General features: G+C 38.4%; 1 protein-coding gene across 1 annotated transcript; it reads right to left on the reverse strand.

Moving 5' to 3' along the window:
* Window positions 1-1721: 1721 nt before the first annotated feature.
* LOC140137021 (uncharacterized) lies at window positions 1722-27612 on the reverse strand. Its single transcript, XM_072158681.1, has 22 exons — window positions 27461-27612; window positions 24713-24868; window positions 21553-21816; window positions 20980-21243; window positions 20507-20770; window positions 19929-20192; window positions 19016-19279; window positions 18358-18621; window positions 17209-17472; window positions 15472-15735; window positions 14653-14877; window positions 13743-14006; window positions 12706-12963; window positions 11420-11737; window positions 8963-9274; window positions 8164-8481; window positions 7158-7481; window positions 5713-6039; window positions 5123-5440; window positions 4068-4397; window positions 3311-3643; window positions 1722-2117 (listed from the first exon to the last, which is right to left on the reverse strand). Exons 1-22 carry the CDS (start codon window positions 27597-27599, stop codon window positions 1798-1800), a joined length of 6054 nt encoding a protein of 2017 aa, XP_072014782.1. The 5' UTR covers window positions 27600-27612; the 3' UTR covers window positions 1722-1797.

Here is a 27612-nt window from a genome sequence, read left to right on the forward strand (position 1 = left end):
TTCCGTCGTTGAATATTTTTTTCCGTCGTCAAATACTTTCAAAATGTTGTTTTTGATAACATAATAAAAATTCTTGGTATGTCGTGACCTTGGGTCACGCGCATGTTTATAAAAAACGTATTTATAAATATAGTCGAAGCATACTGCCAAAGATATCCCGAAGTACGCGATTTTAAAAGAAGATTACTTCACAGAATAGACCCATAAATGCATGGGATATTCCAAAAATTAAGCACACCCCCTATAGAGGAGTTCGGATATGCGCATATGTGTAACAATTTATTTACAAGCTGCCCCCCCTCTCCGCTTGCCAAAAATCGTTTGACCTTTTCGCGGCTTGCCGAAATATAAAGACATAATCATATTACGAGAGTAGCGAGCAGGAAAATTTGCCTTAAAGCGTTTCAACCTAAGCCTTTTTAGAGCATTTTATTTAAAAGGCGCCCCGTGAATGAATATGTGGCAAAAATCGCTTGTCAACCCTTTTCGGCTGGCCTAAAGAATTCTTGCCCCCTCCAATTATACCCTCCACACAAGGCCTATAATCATCGCACAGCCCCTAATTTTGTTAATTGTTACTCGTCGTTACTGACGCGACTGAGTATAACGACTGCTCATTGCCAGAAGTGGGTAAGTACAATAGCTGCCATGTGTAGTTGAGTATGTGTATAAATTGCCAAATGTTCACAGGGCAGCTATATTGCACTTACCCACTTCTGGCACTGAGCAGTCGATGAATGGAGCTTTAACTTGTTATGTTGGCTGGTATACATGCAGTGTATAATTTAGAGCAGTTCAGTAATTTGGACTTCAATTGCAAATACAAAATTATTATTGACATAACAACAAAAGTAAACAATAAAAACTTCTCTGTCCGAGTCTGATTAAGGAGATGCAACTTGCCCATTATATGGACAGGAGATCTGGCTCCGTTTTTACTCTTAGTTGATGAGAAATATGGAGTCTTTTAAATTATATTTTGTATAAACCTATGTTATTCACGTAAAATGAAGAAAATAACTACTGGTAATCACTTGATGAACTTGAAAATAAAAGATGATCTAATCCGAGTGCTTGATTTAAGACTGTACAATGGAAAAGATACCATAGTGTTCACTGTTCAGAAATAGCTCTCTTACTGAAATGGTCCAATTCCCGCAATTTGCCTCATAGGGCGCGAACTGACGGTTAATACCACAACTTGCAAAGTTTTACTTTAATGGCCTACATTATATTTTCGCACTTGAACGCTTCTTCCATTACTGCAGATTTCATCATTTTCTACATGTTCAAGCACTGTATATAATTTATATTTACCATACACTCAACATCATTGAATGAAAACCCCGGATACACGTTAAAAATATACGATATTAGAAGGTAAATTGAGGCAATATCTGTAATCTGTAAAAAGTAATATTTGACATAATACAAATTAGAAATACTATTTAACGTGGCATTATTATTTTGTGGCCCGTTCGTAAAGCCTATGAAAAGATGAGATAAAAGTCTTGTGTGAGAGATCAAATGCTGGTTTAAAAAAAAAATTCCAACAGTCTTGAAAAAAGTCTATGCTTATATACAGCTATACTTTATACACCTTCACTGTAAACTCCAAAAAAAAAGAGAGTTGTAATTCAACTAATTTTAGACTAACTAAAATTAGTCATACAAGATATAATTTTTATAAGGAAAGGATTTTTAAGGAAAATAATGCTGAAATTGTGTATTTATATATAAAAAAAGAACAGTGATATCATTTCTCATTAATTTGCATCAGTAGATGGTTACAGTAAATCATTTACAAATAACACCAGCATCTCGATCGTGTCCGCAAGTATGATTACCCCAGCCGTTATGATCACATTCACTCAAATTATCTTCTGAGCCATCACATTTAACATTATCCATCCATATCGCTCCGATTCCTTCACCGAATGCAGCATTAACGGGAGCTTCGGTTGCTTCATATGGGAGACCAAGTTGACGGCATATGACTTGGCTTTCATTGACATGCCAATTGTTGCTGCATATGGACCCCCATTCTCCGTTGTGTAGTATCTCAACTCGGCCTTCTGATCCATTGCTGCCGTTAACCAAACGGACATAATTGGCACCTAGTCACAAGGGAAATCGAAATACCAAAAAAATTTCTCTTCATTGTTTACGCTTATTAATTTTTTTTTGTCATATATTGAAAATATATTTAAATTTCTCTCTCATGCACACACAAATAGCACAACGCAACGCGGCAACATATCCAAAGTACGACACCAAGAACTTGCCCATACACGCACTGACTCTACAACTTAAAGCCATATTATAACATTTGCTGAGGAGGACGCCCTCACTGAATTTTTTAAATTCATTTTTTACACGATTAAATTGTACTTTATTAAACCAATATAGCCTGCAAAAATCAAGACTCTAGGTGCTGTAGTTTTGTAAAAATCAGAGATTTTGAATAAAACGCTGATTCAGCGCTTTATTATTACGATGGAATTGTTAGTCGAACGCATACACGATGTTCATAACACACAGTATGTACGCGGCGTGCGCGACGGTGATATACACAACAAAGGGTCGTACCACAACATGACCGAAGGAGTGGTACGTATTGGCGACATGTGCGCTGGTAGTAAATTCCAATTTTCTTTGCTTTGCCGTAGTTGTTCGGCTCAAAAATAAAAGGGGATATATCTGACAGTAAAAGCTAACATTTTATGGCAAAGAAATGCTAATCTATTTTGTTTGAAAATGTTATAATATTGCTTTAACTGGACACCGACATTCCACCCCACACGCCGGGCCCACATGTACACACCCACCACCTAACAACCCACTCCACACACGTTACGCATGCACGCACCCCACGCACCCACACGTCCACCCCTACTCACACCGGGGTGCGTGTGGGGTCCAGCATTATCCTCGGGGGGTGTCTTCTGGGGGTATAATTCTTATCACACCATTCTTGTGGGTACAAAAAACGACCACCAATAGTTCGTGGGGAACTTTTTTTAAAACCGACCCAATACCCCCCCCACCCTCTATGAGGTACCTCTAAAAATAGCGTTTTAGGCCTTATGGGGTCCTATGGGGAACTATAAGCTATTTTTCTTTGTGAGACCACATTTTCAGGATCTGTGGTGAGACCCAAGATTTATACCCCCATAAAGACCTTGTACCCCACAAGCTATTGCTGCAACTTACACAGTACCCCATAAGAATGCTGGCACAAGTGCACCCCCACACGCACTTCCTCTCTTTCCACTGATCATGCGAGCAAACATGACAAAACATATCATACCATCTTTGCAGACGACTCCCACATCCTGGCTATGATCACTACACTGTGTAGATATTATTCCCCAGTCTTCATGTATACAACTGCTCAGATGACTCTCCCAACCGGTACAACTAATCTGATCCAGCAACACTTGTCCCGATCCCTGTCCAAATTGGGAACTTCCGAGAGCTTCTGCAGCACTGAAAGGGAGACCAAGCTGGCGACACACCACTATTGCATCGGCAGTAGTCCAATCAGTGTCACATACACTGCCCCAAATGTTGTTGTGATATATTTCGACTCGACCTTCGTAAGGACTGCTTCCTTCGACCAAACGAACTGGTGAACCGGTTTCTAATGTTAAGTAATACAAAATCAATCCGCATAAAAATTGTTATCTACAAGAATACTGGCCTTTTACAATTAGTGTCACCATGCTTGCAGAAAAGGCATCTCGGGGAATTTAATATTCGTGCACCCGATACCCACATAGGTACACAGTGTAGGCCTCCGCTGTTTGCCGATGGTTCATCAGCATGCTGTTTACCGATGGTTCATCGGCATATGGTGTAGGCCTATACCGTACCGTACAAAAACACAGCTTAAAACTGTTTTATAGGATAGCGATCAAGGTTAAACTGAAAGAGGGCAGGGCTTGAAGAATGAGGGAAATTAAGGGGTAAAATATAAAAACACTACCGAGGGCGGCAAGCTCCCCCCGGAAGCTCCCATAGTTGAGTTCTACGGCAGTTGGCAAATTAAGATATTTTTTTAATACCTTCACTGGTGTCATTACTGCAAATAACGCCTGCATCTTTGCCGTGGTCACAATTATATACAATTCCCATTCCACGGTGGTCACAGCTATCAAGTAGATTCTCGTGTCCGAAACAGTCAACGTTATCCAACCAAATCTGTCCAGAGCCTTGTCCAAAGTAAGCCCGATATTTACTTTCAGCAGCTTCATGTGGTAGTCCTAGCTGACGACACACTACAGCTGCATCATATACGTCCCATTCATCATCACACACTGTACCCCAAATTCCATTATAATAAATCTCTACACGCCCTTGGTATTGATCCAGTCCGTTCACTAACCTCACAGTACCTAAAATCAATTTCGAATATTAGAAATGGATGAACGTGATACATATAGAAGTAAATGTTACAACCCATTAATGTACAAATTTTTCAAAAAGATACCCACTTTCGTTAAATTGGGCGCTTTTGAGTTGAAATTTTGGGATCATTTGTGTTTGCCGAAACCACCGGTAACGGACATGTGAAGGTGTATTGTTATACCAAAATTTCTAAAAGAGCACCCCAAAACAAGTGTACCATCACATAGGGAGAACCACACTCAATGAGACAAATCGGCATTAAAATTCGCAATGCATTGTGGGACAGTCACACTTTTTGCAGTTTTGGGACACTTTGAACTCTGACCTATCAGGATATTTGTTTGTACATATATAATATTGTTTAAAATCTTTACTAGAATAAATAGAAATTCAAACAACAACAAAAACATGGTTATCTCACAAATTGCTTACAAAATATTTTAGTGATAACATTAAATTAATATTACAATATCAAATGAATGAATAATAATTAAAGCAATTTTCCCGATAGGTCAGAGTTCAACGTGTCCTATAACTGCCAAAACCGTCCCACAATGCTTTAGGATTTTTTAGTGCCGATGTCACACGTTATAAGGAATGACGGCGCCGAGACGGTGTCGCAAGCTACTGTTGCTACTGAACATAGACTTTGAATTTAATTTTGAAACTATTGAAGCAAATAAGGCAAATAGGTAGGAAAATGCTTATATACCTTCAAGGTTACAAATGACCCATGCAATATGATTATGACCACAGTCTTCTATTCCCCATCCACTGTGGTTGCAGCTAACTAGTCGATTCTCCTGGCCTGAACAACTGATCTCATCTAACCAAATCTGTCCAGAGCCTTGCCCAAAGTAAGAATTAGATTTACTTTCAACTGCTTCATATAGTAGTCCCAGTTCACGACAAACTACAGTTGCGTCATTTGTGTCCCAGCCGTTATCACATACTGTACCCCAAACTCCGTCATGATAAACCTCTACACGTCCTTGGTATCGATTCTGTCCGTCCATTAGCCTCAGGGAACCTGTAATCAATTTGAACCAATCGATGTAAAACGAAGAGAAGAAACAAGGAAATGGTTAAGGGATGGATGGAACATTAACTTGTAAAGTTGCTACTTCGTGGAGGGGCAGAAAAAGGTCCTTTATAGGTTTTGAAGAAACAGGCTACTTTACACAAATTGAAAAAAAAAACCAGTCTAAAGTCATTTGAAAATGGTTGGTGGATAAGTTTTTGCAAGTTAAAACATGTAGCCTATGAATGATGTATGGGCCTACAACTGATCTTTGACTATACCTTCACCGGAGCAAATGACTCCTGCATCTTCACTGTGACTGTCAGAATGAATTCCCCATCCACTGTGACTGCAGTTATCCATTCGACTCTCTTGTCCTAAACAGTTAACGTCATCCAACCAAATCTGTCCAGAGCCTTGTCCAAAGTAAGCATTAGATTTACTTTCCGCAGCTTCATGTGGTAGTCCTAGCTGATGACAAACTACAGCTGCATCCTGTGAGTCCCATGCATCATCATTCACTGTACCCCAAACTCCATCATGAAAAATCTCTACACGCCCTTGGTATCGATCCAGTCCGTTCGCTAACCTCACAGTACCTGCAATCACTATTTATAAATATAAATGCAATAAATATCATAAATGAAAGACCCCAGAATATGAAGTGATAAAAGAAAGCTCGCCCAGCCGGTCGCGATGGTACAAAATCCTGCTGGGAGAAAAAGGACGTGACGGCCACGGAGCATTTAGCAAAACTTATAATTTCCTGACCCAGTCACACCGCTGAATGGTACACTCCCGGGTACACTCAAAAGAGTATGTACTCATCGAACGATCATTTTAAGTTAATTTAAGTCAATACACATTATATACAGTAAGCCAAAAAAATTAAGGTACCAGTTTAATAGGCTATGTTCACCCCCTGTATATTTGGAACCAGCAGCTAATAGCTGCATCTTTTAGCTCGAATTTAAGACTTCATTTGTTGAAATTGTTCTAGAATTAAAAACACGACGGTCCAAATACCCAAATGAAGATGCTAATTTACAAGTTGCAGTTTGCTCCCTTGCAAGCCCTACACAAAGCGTTCGTGAACAAGAGAACTAGCGCCGCGCTTCCATTGATTAGCACGTTAAAACTAGCGTCGTGCTTTCATTGATTAGAACACAAATGTGCAACTTTTGATTTCGTTTCTTCGCTGATGCAAATGACCCCTACATCGTTCCTGTGCTTGTGGCTATTACAGAAAAGACTCCATCCACTGTGGCTACAGCTATAGTCGATTTTCTTGTCCAGAACACTTAACGTTATCTAACCAAATAATGTCCAAATTCTTGTCCAAAGTGAAAATATTTATGATAGTAGTAAAAACTACTGGTCCCTCGGTATTAGTTGATTGTTGGGAAATACGAACAATGTATCCAGTATAGTTATTTTCACTATTCCCCCTCAATACATATTGTATTTTGTATAATACCTTCATCGCTGCAAGCAACCCCTGCATCTTCACCGTGGGAACAGTCATGTCTTCCCCATTCATTAGCATAATGACTACAGTTATCCAGTCGATTCTCGTGTCCTAAACAGTTAAAATCATCCAACCAAATCTGTCCAGAGCCTTGTCCAAAGTAAGCCCGAGATTTGATTGTTGGGAAATACGAACAATGTATCCAGTATAGTTATTTTCACTATCTCCCCTATAAACATATTGTATTTTGTATAATACCTTCACCGCTGCAAGCAACCCCTGCATCTTCAGCGTGGGAACAGTCATGTCTTCCCCATTCATTAGCATAATGACTACAGTTATCCAGTCGATTCTCGTGTCCTAAACAGTTAACATCATCCAACCAAATCTGTCCAGAGCCTTGTCCAAAGTAAGCCCGAGATTTACTTTGAGCTGCTTCATATGGTAGTCCCAGCTGACGACAAACTACAGCTGCATCCTGTGTGTCCCAATAGTCATCACATACTGTACCCCAAACTCCATTATAATAAACTTCTACACGCCCTTGGTATCGATCCAGTCCGTTCACTAACCTCAGAGTACCTGCAATCATTATTGAACCCATAAAATAAGTATCAACAGAAATTAAAGACCTCGGGATGAGTGGTGAAAGAAAGCTCGCCCAAAATCCTGCACGTGAAAAAAAATTGTGACGTCCAGTGAGTATTTGGGCAAATTTATAATTTCAATCTTATGCGTGATTCTGCCTAAAATATGATAAATATAGGCACTCACTCAGCTGATTACTGTCCCAGTCACACCACTAAAATGATACACGATACACTCAAAAGTGTATCATATATGTACTCGTCAAAAGGTTATTTAAGTTAATTCAAGTCAACATGCATAATGCAACTGAACATGCTGAATATGAAAGGAAAAGGTATACCTTCGACGCTGCAAATGCCCCATACATATTAAGCTACCACAGTATTAAAGACTCTATTAATTGTGGCTACAGCTGTTATATTTATTTATAGTCGATTTTCTTGTCCAGAACACTTAACGTTATCTAACCAAATCTGTCCAAATTCTTGTCCAAAGTGAAAATATTTATGATGCACAGTAAAACAAATGCAACATATTTATTTGCGGGAAAATAGTGAAAACTACTGGTTCCTTGGTATTGGCTGATTGTTGGGAATATTAACAATGCCTCAGGACCCTAGGACCAGTAGTTGTTTACATTATCTCCCCTATAAACATATTGTATTTTGTATAATACCTTCACCGCTGCAAGCAACCCCTGCATCTTCACCGTGGGAACAGATATGTCTTCCCCATTCATAATGACTACAGTTATCCAGTCGACTCTCCTGTCCCAAACAACGAACGTCAGCCAACCAAATCTGTCCAGAGCCTTGTCCAAAGTAAGCATTAGATTTACTTTCAGCAGCTTCATATGGAAGTCCTAGCTGACGACAAACTACAGCTGCATCCTCTGTGCCCCAACCGTCATCACATACTGTGCCCCAGACTCCATCATGATAAACCTCCACACGCCCTTGGTATTGATTCGATCCGTCTACTAACCTCACAGAACCTGAAATCAATTTGAAAAGACCGAAATTGAAATTAAAAGAAATAGATGAACATCGATATAAAGCGGGACGTGAATAAATCACAACGGTCACTGGCATTGTGGCAACAAGGTTTAATTATAAACATTATTCATAACGCTAAAAGTGGTCTTTGGCTATCGGCAAGGAAAGAAGGAACCAAAAAGGACAAAATGAACAAAGAAGTTACTTGGTACCGCCGGGATGCGAACCTTAGAACCCTCGGGTGCTAGATCACCGATCGGTAGCCACTAGTCTTTTGCCGGCACAGCCAACGAAAGAGTGCCAATATATGACTTGCGTCATGGCTCACGACGGAGCTAGGGTTAATTATAATAGTTTGCGTTCCACTTTTGTTCATTTGAAGTGGTGCACATTTAATACAAAATAATATATAAATTAAACGCTTTTCATTAGGTGAACCTTGCATATATTCAACTTGGTAAGTAAGAAATAGTTATATACCTTCACCATTGCAAATGACCCCCGCATCTTCAGTGTGATCACAATCTACAATTCCCCATTCACTGTGGTTACAGCCTTCCAGTCGATTCTCCGGACCTAAACAGCTGACCTCATCTAACCAAATCCGTCCAGAGCCTTCCCCAAAGTAATTTGGAACAGCTTCATGTGGTACTGGTAGTCCTAGTTGCCGACAAACTACAGCTGCATCCTGTGTGTCCCATCCGTGATCACATACTGTACCCCAAGCTCTATCATGATAAATCTCTACACGCCCTTCGTATTTATTTTGTCCGTTCACTAACCTCACAGAGCCTGCAATCAATTTCAACCCATTGATGTTAAAATTCAAGTCGAAAAAGAAACGGAAAAGGGACCCATGGACATGGGATAGGCGTCTGTAAATAAATTTTGGATTTATAAAGCGCCTTTCTCCAGATCTTAGAGGACTCAAAGCGCTGTAATTTCGCTGCAATGGTGAATCAATCACAATCAGATCGCATCAACTAGGTTGCTGCCGAACGGCGCACACCTATCCGCATTTAGATTGTAACATCCACCAATTATCTGTGCAGCTCCCCAAATTCCATTGGGTGAAGGAAGTTTTGATAACCAAACAACTAATCACCGATTTTTGCAGTACAGGAGGAAACCGGAGATCCCGGAGAAAACCTGCGAGAGCGAGCATGGAATCGGCAAGTGCACATGAGTTCTTGGGCCGCGCCAGGGCTTGAACCCGGGACCTCAGTGGTGCAAAGTGAGGGAACTACCGCTGCGCTAACTCGCCCTCCCAAATTTTACTTAATTGTGGGTGTGGAAGAAAGGGTCCCGTTTGACAAAATAGCATCATCATATTCTAACAAAGTATCGTTAGCTAAAAAACCTCGGGAAACAATCTCACCCAAACAAAAAAAGATAACATATTGTAAAAGCTCATCTAGCTGAAAATGCTCTGAAGCCATAATTGACGGAATTGACGGTATTAAGCTTATTTTCAATTTCTGTCATGCGATCAATTGAATATATAAATACAAAAGCCACCTAAGTCCATACTTTGGCCAAATTGAGTTTAGCATGGGAAATTGTTGCTATACATAGGCCTGTCATATGCATGAAAGAACAACTCAAATTCATCCTCTGTGTCTATTGGGCATGTGAAAAATAGCATGTATGAAAGAATCACCCAATTCCATGATTTGAGTCTTGTAACACATTGATTGAAATCCAGTATGTATAAAAGTCCACTTGTAACACATTCATTGCTAGTGAATGACTTTTGAACAAAAAATGGGTTTAATAAAGGAAAGTGTGTGGTTTATATTACATGGCAGAATGCTTATCAACATTATACATACCTGTGTGCTTTATTTTGTATTATCTTACTAGTGGTAATCTCATTCTAACATTGTTGTCTTTGTATATGATTCAAAAGTCCAAAATTTAAAATGAACTCCACGAAGTCCCTGAAATGCTAATCGTCATACCTAATACAGGTTAATCCACTCATTTGCACGTAAAACTTACCATATTGACCAGGTAAATCTAACTGAAGGAATTAAAATGATACATGGGTTTTTCTCTCAAAATAACTTCGCATGGACTTAGGTGGCTTTTGTATTCATGTATTCAATTGTTTCTTTGCCTTCCCTGACTTTTGATACCCCCAAAGCTTACACCTCTTGATAAACTTAATGGACCACCCTGATATAGAGGGTATGCAATACACTGATTTTTTCCTCCATGAGGCCTCCATGGGGAATGTAATTGAACATGATAATAAACACATCAAAAAGGCAACACGGGGGGGGGGTGTTACTTTTTTATGTGGTTGCAATAAAACGAGTTGTAGGTATGATCGATTGTGGAATTGATCTAGAGAACTGTCCTCCAACATGTCTGCCATTTCAATTGTTACACCGTTCCAGTTTGTTTATTGCATTAGATCTATTTGCAACTTTAGGTTAGTGTTGAATGGTACATTGTAATTAATAAGTTATGAAGTCATTGAAATTGGACATGTTCTCAAAAGTAAGCAAAATTGTCATTATTGTATGATTACTGGTTAACAAAGTTCTTTGTATCTGTATACTATTATAAGATCGTACATTAAGACATTAAGAAATTTATGTGCGGTAATGTACTCTTCACAAGTGGACACCAATTGTGAAAGTAAATGTTAATATTAATTTGACCAGTTAGGAAATGTACTTCATTAAGCATAATTAAACATACTCATTATGATGTGATTTCTTTCCAACATGTCCAATGAGGACCTTTATTGTCTAAAGACAATGTCGACAATTATTGTAGACTATTATGTCTATCAATTTCCGTATTTTTTTACATAAATGTCTACAATATACTCGGAATGGAGGTTGGGGGCTAAGGTACTGTTTTGCACGTTAAAACATATATGCGACATTATGCATGATGTATATTCAACCGATCTTATGACTATACCTTCACCGCTGCAAATTACCCCCGCATCTTCACTGTGGCTATCATAATGAATTCCCCATCCACGGTGGCTGCAGTTATCCAGTCTACCCTCTTGTCCTAAACAGGCAACATTATCCATCCAAATCTGCCCAGAGCCTTGCCCAAAGTAAGCACAACATTTACTTTCAGCAGTTTCATATGGTAGTCCTAGCTGACGACAAACTACAGGTGCGGTAAATGAGCTCCACCCATCATCAGTCACTGTACCCCAAACTCCATCATGATAAATCTCTACACGGCCTTGGTATCGATCCAGTCCGTTTACTAGCCTTAAAGAACCTGCAATAAATTTTAAGCCATTATTGAGATGTCACTGATGTGTTCTAGCAGGTAAATCTACATTTGAACGTTACTGGATTGTTTTCCGTAGCCTTTAGAGCGTGTTATTTAGAAGCTAACGCGTATAAAATGGCAAAAATTACTTTCCGAATATTTTTGCACTGCCAAAATAGCTAGCCCCCCATTTTGCTCTCCCAAGGGCTCATAATTATTACGCGGCCCCTTATAGTACCATGCCATTCATAACTACCGGCCTCGCGGCTTCGGCGCGCGTTGTCTTCGTAGGAATTTGTGAGATGGCTAGGCGCTTGATAATTTGGAAAACCAAAAGACAGACAAAAGCAGACCACCAAACAAACAAAACCATTAACCCTAACCCTCCTAAATACTACAAAATACTACTTGATATATGCGCTGTTCGTGCATGCACCCCAAGTGATATATAGGCACGGTTTCGCAGGCCAGCGAAGCCCAAGACCCGTGGCAAAGTGTCGCCGACCGAGTGCTTGGCATGCGAGGGGTCTCGGGTTCGAATCCCACCCAGAGCAAACAACTTCTTTCCTTCTTTTCTCTCTTTATTCTTTCCTTCTTTCCCTTCCGTCGCCAAAAAGCCCTTAGGCGGTTAGGGTTAGGTTACCACTATCGAAACTCAGTATACGCTTCCTTAACCCTAACCCTCCTAAATACTACAAAATACTACTTGATATATGCGCTGTTCGTGCATGCATCCCACGTGGTGTGATGACGCAATCGCCCTAAGTGATATATAGGCACGGTTTCGCTGGCCAACGAAGCCCAAGACCCGTGGCAAAGTGTCGCCGACCGAGTGCTTGGCATGCGAGGGGTCTCGGGTTCGAATCCCACCCAGAGCAAACAACTTCTTTCCTTCTTTTCTCTCTTTATTCTTTCCTTCTTTCCTTCCTGTCGCCAAAAAGCCCTTAGGCGGTTAGGGTTAGGTGATAACTTACCTTCAAGATATGATACCTCAAAAGTACAGAAAGCCGCATATCCAAATTCGCCAGCAACTGAGAGTGTAATATTGGTGGTTCGATCTCGAGGAATATCACCAAGTTGATGTTGATGAATTGTAGGTGTGGGTGCAATCACTTGAAACAATGTCCCATTTCGTGAGTAGTAATATGGACTTTTTTCTTTGAAATTTGCCACTGGACGTGGAAAAGAAACTGCTGTCGATGAGTAGTTTACTGACTTTGGACAATGGACTTCTGCATAGTGGAAAAATAATACCAACGAAGAGTCCTTCACTTTACCACTAATCCCCAATATACGTCTAGCCCTTTTCAATACATCAAAAATGGCGAAAGCGGAAGCGAAAGTGTACAAAGCAAAACATTGCGTTGGCAAGTGTGTAAGTGTTTATGGGTACGCACTTCCGTCTGCAGGTACGCACAAACGTGCAAAAAGTGTTTAAGGGTACACACGCACCACCACGTATCAGAACAATAGTGGATCAGCTTTGGGAAACACCCAAGCGGGCAAGCATAAGCAAACACAACTATGTAGGGCATGTCCATAAACACTTTTGCACGCGCGTGAACATCAGCTGCAAAAACAAGTGTGAAGTACCCATAAACACTTTTGCACGCGCACACCACGTAACCATAAACACTTGCATATGCGTGTGCGTACTCATAAATAAACGCAATTAAGTGTGTACCCATAAATACTTGCGCATGTGTACCCACAGACACAAGTACATACCTATAAAACACTTGCACACATGCGTGTATGTCATGAAACATTTTCGCACGTTTGTGTGTACCTGCAAACACAAGTGCGTACTCATATACACTTGCAAACGCAATTTGTAAAAATTTTGGCAATATTCCGATAGGGATCACCTATGTGGAGTTATCAATTCGAACATTAATCAAACGGAAATATTCAATATAAAATATTCAAGAATGGGAGGGCGAGAGAGAGGGGGAAGAAAGAGAGGGGTGGGGAAGAAAGAGAGTGAGAGAGATTTTTAGCCCCACACTACCTGGTATACGGTAGTATTTGAAATCACAAGAAGCAACGATTCCACTGATATCGCTTGCCACCGCTGTCACCAGCGTTGTCCCTCCGTCGAACCCTTCTAATTCATGATATTGTGTTGTTGCAGCAAAAGACATAATAAAATTATCGTCTTTCAAATAGGTAATGTGAACCAACTCATTGTGAGGAAAATTCTTGAGCATTGGGCTTTCAAAGCGTATGGTGTCATTGTTAGTTGAAGGCACAGATGGACATACAACCGTAGGAACTTTTAAAAAAACGAGAGAAAACATATAAACTGATTATGTTAATGGGTAAAATGTATTCAAAAAGCAAATTCAAGACGGTTACATAATAGGTATATTTTCTACTCATTCAGGTGAGTGGGTGTGTGGGTGTGTGTGTGTGTGGGGGGGGGTTTGACCGGGAGAATATAATTCTCACTTTAAAACAACAAATTGCATATTAGTCATGTTTGAGCTCAGGCACAGCCCGACTCGCCTTAAGGAAACGGAATAAGCCACATGTGAAAAATATCTCATGTGAAAAAATTTGCTCATAAAAAGCAACTCTACTGAAATAACATCAGCTGCATTAATCATGTTCAATCTTCGTGTATTTCTACATTTTTCAGAAAATGTACGTATGATTTTAATATTTATGGAGGGGCGGGACTTCCAAAAAGTGGACTTTTTTTCGCATGAAAGGCCCCGTACGCACCCCCTGCGTACTGACCCAATAAGCGTCATATAGCATTGGGTAGGACAGGTAAAGTTTACTTTTCTTATCAAGTTGTTTTGACAATATCAGTGGTTATAAAATATATTCAGATATTGCCTTCAAATAGCAAGATGATAATTGAAGTACGGACTATTGACATAATTGGTTGCATGAAACACACAAAGGCAGCACACCTGGTTTACGCGTATATGTAAAGTTGCAGGTTGCCATGTTTCCCGTCGAATCCATAGCTACCAGGTTCACTATCGTCAATCCTTCTGTGAAGTTCGCTATTGTGTGTTGACTCATCGACAAAGGAATAGTTATCGTCTCTTGATCACTCCTTATGTACGATCCGGCCACATCAGTTAAGTTACTGGCATGGACGTCTGATTCTGAAGAGCAAATTACAACTGGATCTATGGCACAAGTTAAGTAAAATGTGATAATTATGCAGGTAACAATAAGCACAAATTCTTTATGTCACCTGCTACCACGGGTTGCAAGTTGTTGTTCTTTGTTTCACTCGCACCTGTGTCAAGCCAATAGTAATAGTATGTCTGTGTGTCCTTGGCGAATGGGGGCACAATGGGTCATTCATCAAGGACATCGTATTGGTTTGAAGAGGTGCACGGCAAATGACGGCAATGCAAACAGAGAACATCAATTCAGTAGCCAAGACGTCTCGAAACTACCAACTTCAGACTTTACGCACATTTCGTGGTAGCTGGTCACATATGAACGAAAAAAGTGTTATAGGAATTACCAAAATGTGCTTAAAAAGTGCTGAAAACATTTTTTAAACATATTTTGGCGTCAAAAACTCTAAATATCGGTTAAAGTAACTTTGAAGTCGTTTGTAAACACGTTTAAAAATTTGCAAATTGACTACAAAAATGTGCTTTGAAATGGATTAATCCTAAACACTGTTTTTAATGTTAAGGAATGCGTGGGAAGCAATAATTTCCTGTAAATTAATTTTGTACTGGAAGCCCGGACTGGAAGCCACGTACCTGATATTCGGTAATAGAACAAATTACACGATGCTCTATTCCCAGACGCATCTTCAGCAGTCACAGTTACTAATGTGGTACCAATATCAAAGGCGTCAAGAGTATGTTTGCTTTCTGACGATGAGATTGTGCGAAACACGGTGTTGTTTTTAGCATAGAGAATTGATACCGAATTCTCGACCGGAAATCCGATGATTTTGGGACTATCAAAAGTGACTGAAGTGGATGTTGATGGAGTCACAGATGGGCAAATCACATGTGCGTCTGTGAGTAAAAAAATAAAGTGCGACATTTATGATTGAAATTAAAGTTATTGTCCATACATTCATTTTTCAGCGTTTTCAGCGTTTATATGAATATGTTATTGTTAAGGTCAAGTTCAAGTTATCATCTCATCACACAAAAATGGGAATGTAAGATAAGGAATACGTTATGATATTACAAACAACAATAAGATTATGAAAACTGAAGAGATGTGAGTGCCTCAAAGACGCAGAGAGTGAAGCTTGTGGCACCCAATCTGAACAAGATGGAAATTTAACTTAATGTATACTACAATGATGATATCATGTGGCCGAAATAAGAATGAAAGAAATATAATTGAATAGAATCATTAAACAGTTATCGTTATAATTAATAACATGTTTAAAACCCCTTGGTCGACTTGCCCATTTGCACCGGTAGCTATCGTGCACCATTAACCCGTTATAATTTCATCTTGATCCGATATTTTAAAATATTTTTGTCAAAATGCAATCTCGCTCAAGTCTTGCATGATGCAGTCATGTCTACAGTAGAATTCATCTCGACCTTTGCAGGACTTAAACCCCATTAAAAGCTATTAAACCAAGATAACACTCATTGAAGCAGCTCAACTGATTAAATCAGATCTTCTCTGGTTGTATACAAGTGTCTGTTTTCAATGTGCGACATCGCAATAAAGCTGGTATTACAGCTTCAGTTGGGTAACCGATTATAAAGGAAACGAAAGGAAACAATGGTATGTGTACCATTGTTCACGAAATGACACAAAGACCTGCTTTTTGTTAACCAGCATTCTTCAAAATGAGCAACATAATGATTGTTGACTTAACACAGTTTGGAAATAATTTCTTCATATTTTTGGTGTTATCTGTCGTTTACATATCCTTCCTAAAACACAAAAGTACGACCCTCTCCAAACATCTAAAAATTTAGGACATGTTACAAAACTTTATTTTCTAGAACCTATTTAGAATAATTTAAATGTAGCTTTTACCGTTTTTTTGTGGCATCCTTCAGAAGTGAGCGGTCCGATACCAATATTTTCGGTCAAATCTCCATTCAATTAACACGGGAGTTGGCTAGCTATGCCTTGCCCTCAGTCATATTTTACAAAAGTGCGACCATTTCTGAACATCTAACCTAGCTGTAATTTTAGGTCATGTTAGAGAAATATATTTGCTAGAAGTTTTGGAGAATAATCAAAATATTGGCTGGTTATTTTTCACACAGTGATGTTAACTAGGCAAGTGTCCATTCTCCCAACATACATCATTTGTTGAGGTCACACGTCAATGGTGAGAGCACTGTGTATTGTGTATAGGAAAACGGACAGTAACTGCAGTATGGTTCAATGAGTGCATTTAGGTGATATATTACTTCTTCGCTCGATGACTTCGGATTTTAAACATGAACTAACACCTGAAGTAGAATATAAACTGATACAGTTGCATGAAGCATACAAAGGCGGCATACCTAGTTTCCACGCATATGTAAAGTTGCAGGTCGCCATGTTTCCAGCCGAATCTGCAGCTACCAGGTTCACTATCGTCAACCCTTCTGTAAAGTATGATATCGTGTGTTGCCTCCTGGATAAAGGAATAGTAATCGTCTCTTGATCATGCCTTAAGTACGATACAGCCACATCATTGGTATCCGGGAAATTGTAAACGGCAGGACTCCTGACTGTTATGGTACTGGTATAGCCGTCTAATTCCGTAGGACAAATTACAACTGGATCTGACGTGGTACAAATTAAGTAAAAATGTAATAATTAGACAGGTAACAATAAGAAACAATCTTTATATAAATGAGGAAAGTAGAAATAAAACACATTCTAAATTTTGTATTCCATTGTGGAAATACGTTTACAACCTAACATACGTGGAAAAATCCGTAATATCATATGTTTAAAATCTACTCATTCGGTGAAAACTCGAAGCATTTTGGAAAGCAATTTTGTAGTCAGTTTATTTTTTCTATTTCTATGCATTTTCTCATCAAAAGCCTGTTCAGCAACTGGATGAGGGACTGCTGTGCGGTGTTTCTAGCAGTAGACGAATGTGCTCTGCATGCTCTTCAGCCTCTTCTATTTACAGGTGCAAGTTCATTTGGTACAAGTAAAAACATCTGCCATGGATTTAGTTGGCTTTGATGGCTTCCTTGAACTGCTCCACAGTGGGCAGTTGAATGGTGATTTGCGGAAGCGTATCCCAGTCCCGTAGTGTCCTCGGGAAAAAAAAACTGTGCTTGTATGTGTCTAATGATGAGCCGAGTCGTGTAAAGCGATGATGCTGACTGCTACGAGTAGTTCTGGTTCTTGGTGTCCTTCTTTCTTCAAGTGTAGATATGCCAAGTTCTTGTTGCATAGCAGTAACGCTAGCCTCCCTCCCGGGCCTCCCTTTGGTAGTTGCCGGATATGAATCTGTTGACCCTTCTTTAGATCTGCTCAAGCTGGTCTATTTGTTTTTGTTTATAAACATGTTTAAAAATATATTTATAAATCGACAACACTAAAATGTGTGTGGAAAATGTTTAATCCTAAGCTGTCAGTGTTAGTGTGAAAAGGAAATGCGTGGAATGCATAATTTTCTTCAAATTTTGTTTGTATCGGACGCCACGTACCTGGTATTCGGTAATAGAAGAAATTACACGATGCTCTATTCCCAGACGCATCCTCTGCAGTCACAGTTACTAATGTTGTACCAATATCAAAGGTGTCAAGAGTGTGTTTGCTTTCTGACGATGAGATTGTGCGAAAGACGTTATTGGTTTTGGTATAGAGGATTGATACCGAATTTTCGACCGGAAATCCACTGATTTTGGGACTATCAAAAGTGACTGAAGTGGATGTTGATGGAGTCACCGATGGGCAAATCACATGTGAGTCTGTGAGTAAAAATAATGATTATGTGACATTAATGATTGAAGTTTAAGCTATGGTCCATACATACTATGGTCCATACATACTATATATAACATTAAACTTCCTAGATCATCTTGTCCATTTGCACTATATCAGTTGCTGTTGTCCACAGCAATTTTTGGTATTTGAGCAAATTTGGTATTTTAAAATACTTTGTGTTAAAATACAGGCTCACAAAAAAGTGTTGTTCAATACATTCAGGTGAAATATTACTGCTTCACTCAATCTTTGTTGTTCAGTGAGTGCATTTGTGAAATATTACTTCTTCTTCGCTTTGCTCTTCTTTAAAACATGAACCGAAACCTGCAATAGGATATAAACCGACACAATTGCACACATCATACAAGGGCGGCCCACCTAGTTTACGCGCATAGGTAAAGTTGCATGTCGCCATGTTTCCAGCTGAATCCATAGCTACCAGGTTCACTGTCGTCACTCTCTCTGTGAAGTTCGCTATCGTGTGTTGTCTCATCGACAAAGGAATAGTAATCGTCTCTTGATCATGCCTAATGTACGATACAGTTACATCATTGGTGTCCGGGAAATTGTAAACGGCAGGACTCTTGACAGTTATGGTACTGGTATAGCCCTGTGATTCCAAAGGACAAATTATAACTGGATCTATGGTACAAATTAAGTAAAATAAAAAAATAATAATAACTTAGAAGTCGTTTGTAAACACATTAAAAATATGTTTGAAATTGACAACAAATATGTGTTTTCTACCGGAAGTCAATTTGTTCCGAAATTCCTTCCCACAATGCAATATGCGTATTGCATAACAAAGAATATTGATTAACCTCCGAACTGTATCTATTGTACAAATTGACTTCCGGTAGAGAAACCCTAAATCCGCGTATTCCTAAACACTGTCTTATTTTAGGACGGACGGAAAGGCGTGGATGCAATCATTTTCTGTAAATTAGGTTTGTACTGGACGCCACTAGTGGAAAATTTAAAATGAGAATTCTTTCAAAACGATGAGAATCGGACAAAAGTATGAGAATTTAAAATTGTCTTATTTATATAAAATTTTCTCATCCAAATGAATGAGAAATATTAATTAAAGTGTCAACAACCTGTCACAAGTGGTTACTTTTCTCATTTAAAACAATGTGACAGGTGGTTGACACGTTTATTGGTATTTCTCATTCATTTGGATGAGAAAGTTTTATATAAATGAGAAAATTTTTAATTCTCATACTTTTGTTCAATTATCATCGTTTTGAAAGAATTCTCATTGCAAATTTTCCACTAGTGCGCCACGTACCTGGTATCCGGTGATAGAAGAAAATACACGATGCTCTATTCCCAGACGCATCCTCAGCAGTCACAGTTACTAATGTGGAGCCAATATCGAATGTGTCCAGAGTGTGTTTGGTTTCTGACGATGAGATTGTGCGAAAGACTTTGTTGTTTTTAGCATAGAGTATTGATACTGAATTTTCGACCGGAAATCCACTGATTTTGGGACTATCAAAAATGACTGAAGTGGATGTTGATGGAGTCACCGATGGGCAAATCACACGTGAGTCTGTGAGTAGAAATAATAATTATTTGACATTAATATTTGAAGTTTAAGCTATGGTCCATACATACTATTATGGTCCATACATACTATAACATTAAACTTGCTAGATCGACTTGACCATTTAACACCATACCAGTTGCTGTTGTCCACAGCAATTTTACAGAAATATTACTGCTTCACTCAATATTTGTTGTTCAATGAGTGTATTTGTGAAATATTACTTCTTCTTCGCTTTGCTCTTCTTTAAAACATGAACCGAAACCTGCAAATAGGATATAAACCGACACAATTGCACACAACATACAAGGGCGGCCCACCTAGTTTACGCGCATAGGTAAAGTTGCATGTCGCCATGTTTTCAGCCGAATCCAAAGCTACCAGATTCACTGTCGTCACTCCCTCTGTGAAGTTGGCTATCGTGTGTTGACTCATCGACAACGGAATAGTAATCGTCTCTTGATCATGCCTTAAGTACGATACAGTCACATCATTGGTGTCCGGGAAATTGTAAACGGCAGGGCTTCTGACAGTTATGGTACTGGCATAGCCGTGAGATTCCGAAGGACACATTATAATTGGATCTATGGCACAAATTAAGTAAAAACAAAAACAACAACAAAAAAACAACTTAGAAGTCGTTTGTAAATACATTAAAAATATATTTGCAAATTGACAACAAATATGTGTTTAGAAACGTTTAATCCTTAAACACCGTTTTATGTTAGGACGAACGGAAATGCGTGGATGCAATAATGGTCTGTAAATTAGTTTTTTATCGGAAGTCTCGTACCTGGTATTCGGTAATAGGAGAAATTACACGATGCCCTATTCCCAGACGCATCCTCAGCAGTCACAGTTACTAATGTGGTGCCAATATCAAAGTTGTTAAGAGTGTGTTTGCTTTCTGACGATAGCATTGTTCTAAAGACGTTGTTGTTTTTAGCATAGAAAATTGATACCGAATTTTCGACCGGAAATCCGATGATTTTGGGACTATCAAAAGTGACTGAAGTGGATGTTGATGGAGTCACCGATGGGCAAATCACATGTGAGTCTGTGAGTAGAAATAATAATTATGTGACATTAATGATTGAAGTTTAAGTTATGGTCCATGCATACTATGGTCTATACATACTATAACATTAAACTTCCTAGATCGACTTGTCAATTTGCACCATACTAGTTGCTGTTGTCCACAGCAATTTTACAGAAATATTACGGCTTCACTCAATCTTTGTTGTTCAAGGAGTGTATTTGTAATATATTACTTCTTCTTCGCTTTGCTCTTCTTTAAAACATGAACCGATACCTGCAATAGGATATAAACCGACACAATTGCACATAACATACAAGGGCGACCCACCTAGTTTACGCGCATAGGTAAAGTTGCATGTCGCCATGTTATCAGTCGAATCCATAGCTACCAGATTCACTGTCGTCACTCCCTCTGTGAAGTTCGCTATCGTGTGTTGACTTATCGACGAAGGAATAGTAATCGTCTCTTGATCATGCCTTGTGTACGATACAGCCACATCAGTTATGTCCGGGAAATGATAAACGGCAGGGCTCCTAACAGTTAAGGTACTGGCATAGCCGTGCGAATTTGATGGACAAATCACCACTGGATCTATGACACAATTTAAGTAAAAATATAATAATTAGACAGGTAATAATAAGAAACAATTTATGAACGAGGAAAGTAGAAATGAAACACCTTCTAAACACAGTAGTTCATTTTTGGAAATACGTTTACAACCTTAACATAATCCGAAAAAGCCGTAATATTAAATATCTACTCATTAGGTGAAAACTCGAAGCATTATTAAACAATTTTCTAGTCGGTTTGCTGTCCGAATACTGACTGACAGGCCTTGAGGCACTATCTAACAGTACGACAGCAACTTCGTGACCTCTTTTGTTCGACAGAAAATTTATACGGGTTGGTGAACACGAGTTACGTAACGCAATGTTGAAATTTTAGCCGGCAAACACGTTTTATCAAAATAGCTCCAGAAATGGAAGACACGGGTCGTATATTGCTCCATTTATGTACCCTAACCACAGATAAGATATCAAACATTTTGTAAAGCAACAAATAACTTGTAAAAGTTGAATTAAATGGACAATAAAGAAGCTTGAACATGTCCAAAGTAGCTCGGAAAATGAGAAAAATTGCATGTCACGAACACAAAAATGTTCATATCATCAAGCAAGAAAAAGCGCCGGAATCAAAAATGGGTGTCATGTTATAGAATAACTAAAGTGAGCTTGCCTGAAAATTTCATCAATTTTGGTTGGGGTATATTCCGAGTCGTATATTGAACATGTTGAAATGTTTATCTTTGTGCGTGACTACTGTCACGCGATTATTGTAAGGCCGATGTTTTTCCTGCAAAGAAACTTGCATTGTCAATTGTTCATTGTTGGTTATTTACCTTGAAAATAATACTCCCAACGTTTAAACAATTTTAAAGTCAGCATAAAGGTTTGTGTTACATTACTTGGACGGTGTTAATTCATTCCAGAAATAGAATATACGAGTGAGCCATGAGTGGGAATAACATTGCTATTATTACCGTATCTATCAAATCACTGGTATGGCTTGGTGGTAAATACCGGGGTAAATTAAATGTTTGGAAGTTCGATCTTGGTTCGAACCCCTAGCACCTCTCTTTGATTTTTGATTTTATTTTAACTAATTTTTTAAAATCCTAGTTTTCATATTTTTATTAAATTTGAAGTTTTGTAATTCCAAAAATTATAACAATATTTATAATATTAATAAATAACTGTCAGGAAGGTTTTCACATTAGGCCTACATTTGAAGCAGGAGTAGCGAGATAAAAATGAAAGAAAACACCTAATATCTTGACCGCTTAACTGTGGTGTTCTATAATGGGGGATTAAATAAGACATCAAAGCTCTATCTGGAAAACGAACTTCTGCTGATTCCAATTAGGTGTAATCCGAGGTGTAAGTTGGACATTGTGTAAAAATGACAAATATGCCAAAACATTAGGTTTGAAATTCGTGCATCTCGTGATTTAATATGAATGCATAAAAGCTCATAAAATATGTTGTCGATAGGGGAGGGGTCTAGTCCAATTAAAAAATCGTGAAAATATGTGTTGATGTTCCTTTATTTGATAGGCCTATATATAATCTTGAACTAAAAATTACTTAAGTTTGACATGCTTTATTTGAAATTATTTCATGAAAGCTACTGAACTTAAATGCAATTTAAAAAAAAGATCAAATCGAATGTAGGATTAGGCCTAAATATGAAATACTTAGCAACAAGAAATAAATCATAAAAAAGGTGGGCCTTCAAGCTGCATTCATTAGGCCTATATTATTAGACAAAAGGGAGAGAAAAAAAAGAAACAAAAACGAAATGAAAAATTCTAAGAATAACATGATGGGAATCGAACTCCCAACCTTCCGCACTGCAGACCTTCGCTCTGTCCACTAAGCCATCGCATCTTGTTCTTGCAACGGGTATTATTTTGCTATCTTATTTCTCGTTCAACATGTTCAAGTATCTCACTCATCAACAGTCTTTTTAAAACTGCGTGTACTTCAGTTAAATGAGATGATACTACCTTCTTTGACGACTACAATATTTTGTTAAACAATAGAGTATTTTGTATTAATAAAATATATAACAATGGACGTTTTTAATTGCTACATTGATCAATATAACATGCATAATAGACAGCGCCGGCTGGGATCCATTTCGTGAAGCATCGTGACACTTGCAACGTGCGCTTACGACACGATAACTCAAAGAACACAACTTTTCAACCTACGACTAGGTTGTTCCACCGCTCATTTTCGCTGAAAATTTAATACAAGCTCTGGTTAATTAATGTTTATCATAACAGAAAAGCATTAGACCGGCGTTTCCTCCAAGCTGTAGATATAACCATTTTAGTGATCGTGACATGCATTTTCTCTCATTTTTTAGGCTACTTCGCGCACCAAAAGCATTCATTTTTTCCACAATAATTCAACTTTTACACGTTATTCTTTGCCTTATACTCATGTTTCATATCTTATCTATGGGCTCAATATGGAAAGGAAGTGAGGAACGACTCGTGTATTCCATTTTTTGATGTTTTTGAAAACCCGTATTTGCCACCTGATTTTCAACATTGCGTTACGTAACAGCAGAGGTCACGCCGGTAAAAATTACCGGAAGTGAGCTAAGTTGCTGTCGTACTGCTAAGTTTCGCCAACTCTTTTTTGTGGAAAAACCCTCTTTCGAAATGATTTTGGGTAAAAGTAATTTTATTCATGTATATAATGATCATGATGATTAAGATATTTAAAAAACCAAAACAAGTCATGTCATCTTTATCATACAATGAAAGTTTATCTGTGTTGGTAGTAAACATAAAAAGACAAACAATTTGCGTACCTGGAATTTTCAGTCGACACTTCGACTTTCATCTGTATAAAGAAATCTCTTTATATTGTTAATGTGTCTTTTGTTGTTTAATTGTTGGTTAATTCATAATTACCTTTTCCAGCAAACGCCTGTGGGTACCAAATGGACAGTCCAATGCCAGTCATGCTATTGCTAATAACAATCATCACGAGGACAGCAACAATGCTCCAACACAGTTTTATTGACGAGCAAGCGATGCCTTTCGAATTGGCTGCAGGAGCATCTACCACTTTATGTAGACATAAACAACATTATTTTGCTAATATATTCATTGTTCGAAAAACTGTCCCAATTTGGGCCCAAGAGTCCCATGTTCAGTGAGTAGTGAGTGACCAACAACAATAATGTGTTTAAACCGATGTACTTGGATCGATACGCGACTAGCTTTGAAGTGTTGAGCACAAGGTGATACAAGCAACATAATTAGCATACACTCTCATTGTGGGTCACTTACGAGGGATGGTTAATAAGATCCCGCAATTATTATATATATCCGCTCATGCATGACTTTGATGACTGTTACTTTTGATAAATACAGGTTGATACCTTTGTCTTTCAAAACACACAACAACTAGTATAATTGGCGGGATATATGAATTGAAGTTGCGGAACGTGTAATAACATTAAGGGGATACTACACCCTTAGCCAATTTTGTGCATATTTTTGCATTTTTCTCAAAAATTATAGCACATTGTTGACAAGTAAGATATGTATATTATAGGGGCAAGGACTACATGACTACACTGAAAATTCAGCGACTCAAGGCCAGTAGTTATTGATTTATTGATCAAATATTGGTTTTCCTCATTTTGACTGTAACTCCACAACTGTTGTCTGTGCTGAAATAAAATTTCCAGTGCAGTAGTTGTAGTCCTTGCCCCTATTATATACATATCTTACTTGTCACCAATGCACTATAATTTGTGAGAAAAATGCAAAAATAGCCACAAAATTGGGCAGGGGTGTAGTACCCCCTTAAAGAAGCAGAAGTACCAAAGCAGTTTACAAGCCTTATTTTTAGTATGAGGTAATCTGAGCATATTCAATTGATAATTGTAAAAGAAGAAATGTATCCATCAACAGCTGGGAAATGGTGCGAAAATCGTGAGAGAAAAGCACACAAGGTATAGAAACAAGAATTAAAATTATCCCAGTCCAAAATGAAACAAAAACAAATATGATTATTGGTATGGTATGGTATATTCAAATTCAAGCACAGGCTTTCCACTTTTATAAGCTGTAATTCGCTACTCTCTTTGATTATTAATCCAAAGAGCGAAAATACCTAAACTCAGTAGAGTTGCATTAATTTAGTGGTGTGCTCCCTTCATTCACCTATTTCATAAACTCATCCCAAAAAGAAAGTATCCAGTTTGATTTTGGTTCATAAGTCAAAGATGGGGTCTTAAATCAAGACCTACCAAAGGTATGTTACAGATAAATTTATTCCACACAGTTTGATACCTCATTTGTCCAAATCGATGCAGAATTGATGACACAGTGACCTTTTAAATGCAACGACCTCAAATTTAAAAGTTGCAGTAATTCCTATTGATGTAGTTTTCCTGCTCCTCAAGATTCGCCATAAAGGTACACAATAACAGAAACGAACTAAGACTCTTTGACTTCACTTCATGTGTTTTATTGAATGCAGATACTCTTTTACTCCTTCCTTAATGTTTACCCTTCACTCTTCACAGGCAATATCTGGTATGTCCTCCTGCTGCATCAATGACTGTCAGACATCTTCGGCGCATGCTCTCAGTGAGACGTGAGTCTGATGCGCCCTTGATCTGCCCATAATTCGAGTAGCAGAACCAAATCTATAGGAATTACTGCAACTTTTAAAATTGAGGTAATTGCATTCAAATGGCCACTGTGTCATCAATTCTGCATTGATTTGAACAAATGAGGTATCAAACTGTGCGGAAAAAAATTATCTGTAACATACTTTTAGTAGGTTTTGATTTAAGGCCACATCTGTGACTTATGGAATAAAATCAAACTGGATACTTTCTTTTTGGGATGAGTTTATTTAAAGACAGCCCATTTCCCATTTCATTAAGCCCAAAACGTAAAGACCGCAAGCCCGACAGGGCTGTGGCCGCTGACTTCCATACTAAAGACTAATTGAGTTGCAATATAGAGGAGCCGCGCAGTGCACAAATCCTTGCGTAGCCTTAAATACGGTAAGCCAAAAAAATTCATGTATCAGTTATGTTCACCCTCTGTATATCCTAACCAAAGACAGATGTGCCAGAATTAGAACCAGCAGCCAATAGCTGGATCTAGCTCGAATTTGAGACTTCATTCGTTGAAATTATTCAAGAAATAAAGACACGACGATACGAAAACCCAAGGAAGATGCAAATTTAAATGTTGCAGTTTGCTCCATTGCAAGCCCTACTGAATTGTACACAAAGCGTTCGCGAACAAGAGAACTAGCGCTGTGCTTCCATTGATTAGCACGTGAAAACTAGCGTCGTGCTTTCATTGATTAGAACTCAAAAGTGCAACTTTTGATTTATTTCTTCATTAGGTTTTAGATCACCGTTTCTTTAATTCTCAACCAATAAATAAGGTCTTAAACCAGAGCTAAAGAGTACAGGTATTGACTGCTTGTTTTAATTTTGACATTATATATTTGTCTTTACTTGGATATACAGGGTGAACACAATTGGTACCTTAATTCTTTGGCTTACTGTATACTAAAAAAACTACAGATGGCGGTATCACTACAATAAAATTATTCATATCCATTTTAAGAGCAGTAGTAAAATTTTAGTAAAATCATTTTAGTAGGGAGTCCAGGTTGGTTACCGATATGATTACGAGGAACATCATAGACAATTTCTTCTTGCTCAGCTTTCTCTTGATCTCGTCTTAAATAGTCTTCTCCATCTTTGCGTAAATATGCTTCCATCTCCATCTCATTCATGTATATATCATCGGAAGACATTTTTGTTGTTTCA

Source organism: Amphiura filiformis, chromosome 17, assembly GCF_039555335.1.
Source record: "Amphiura filiformis chromosome 17, Afil_fr2py, whole genome shotgun sequence".
NCBI lineage: Eukaryota > Metazoa > Echinodermata > Ophiuroidea > Amphilepidida > Amphiuridae > Amphiura > Amphiura filiformis.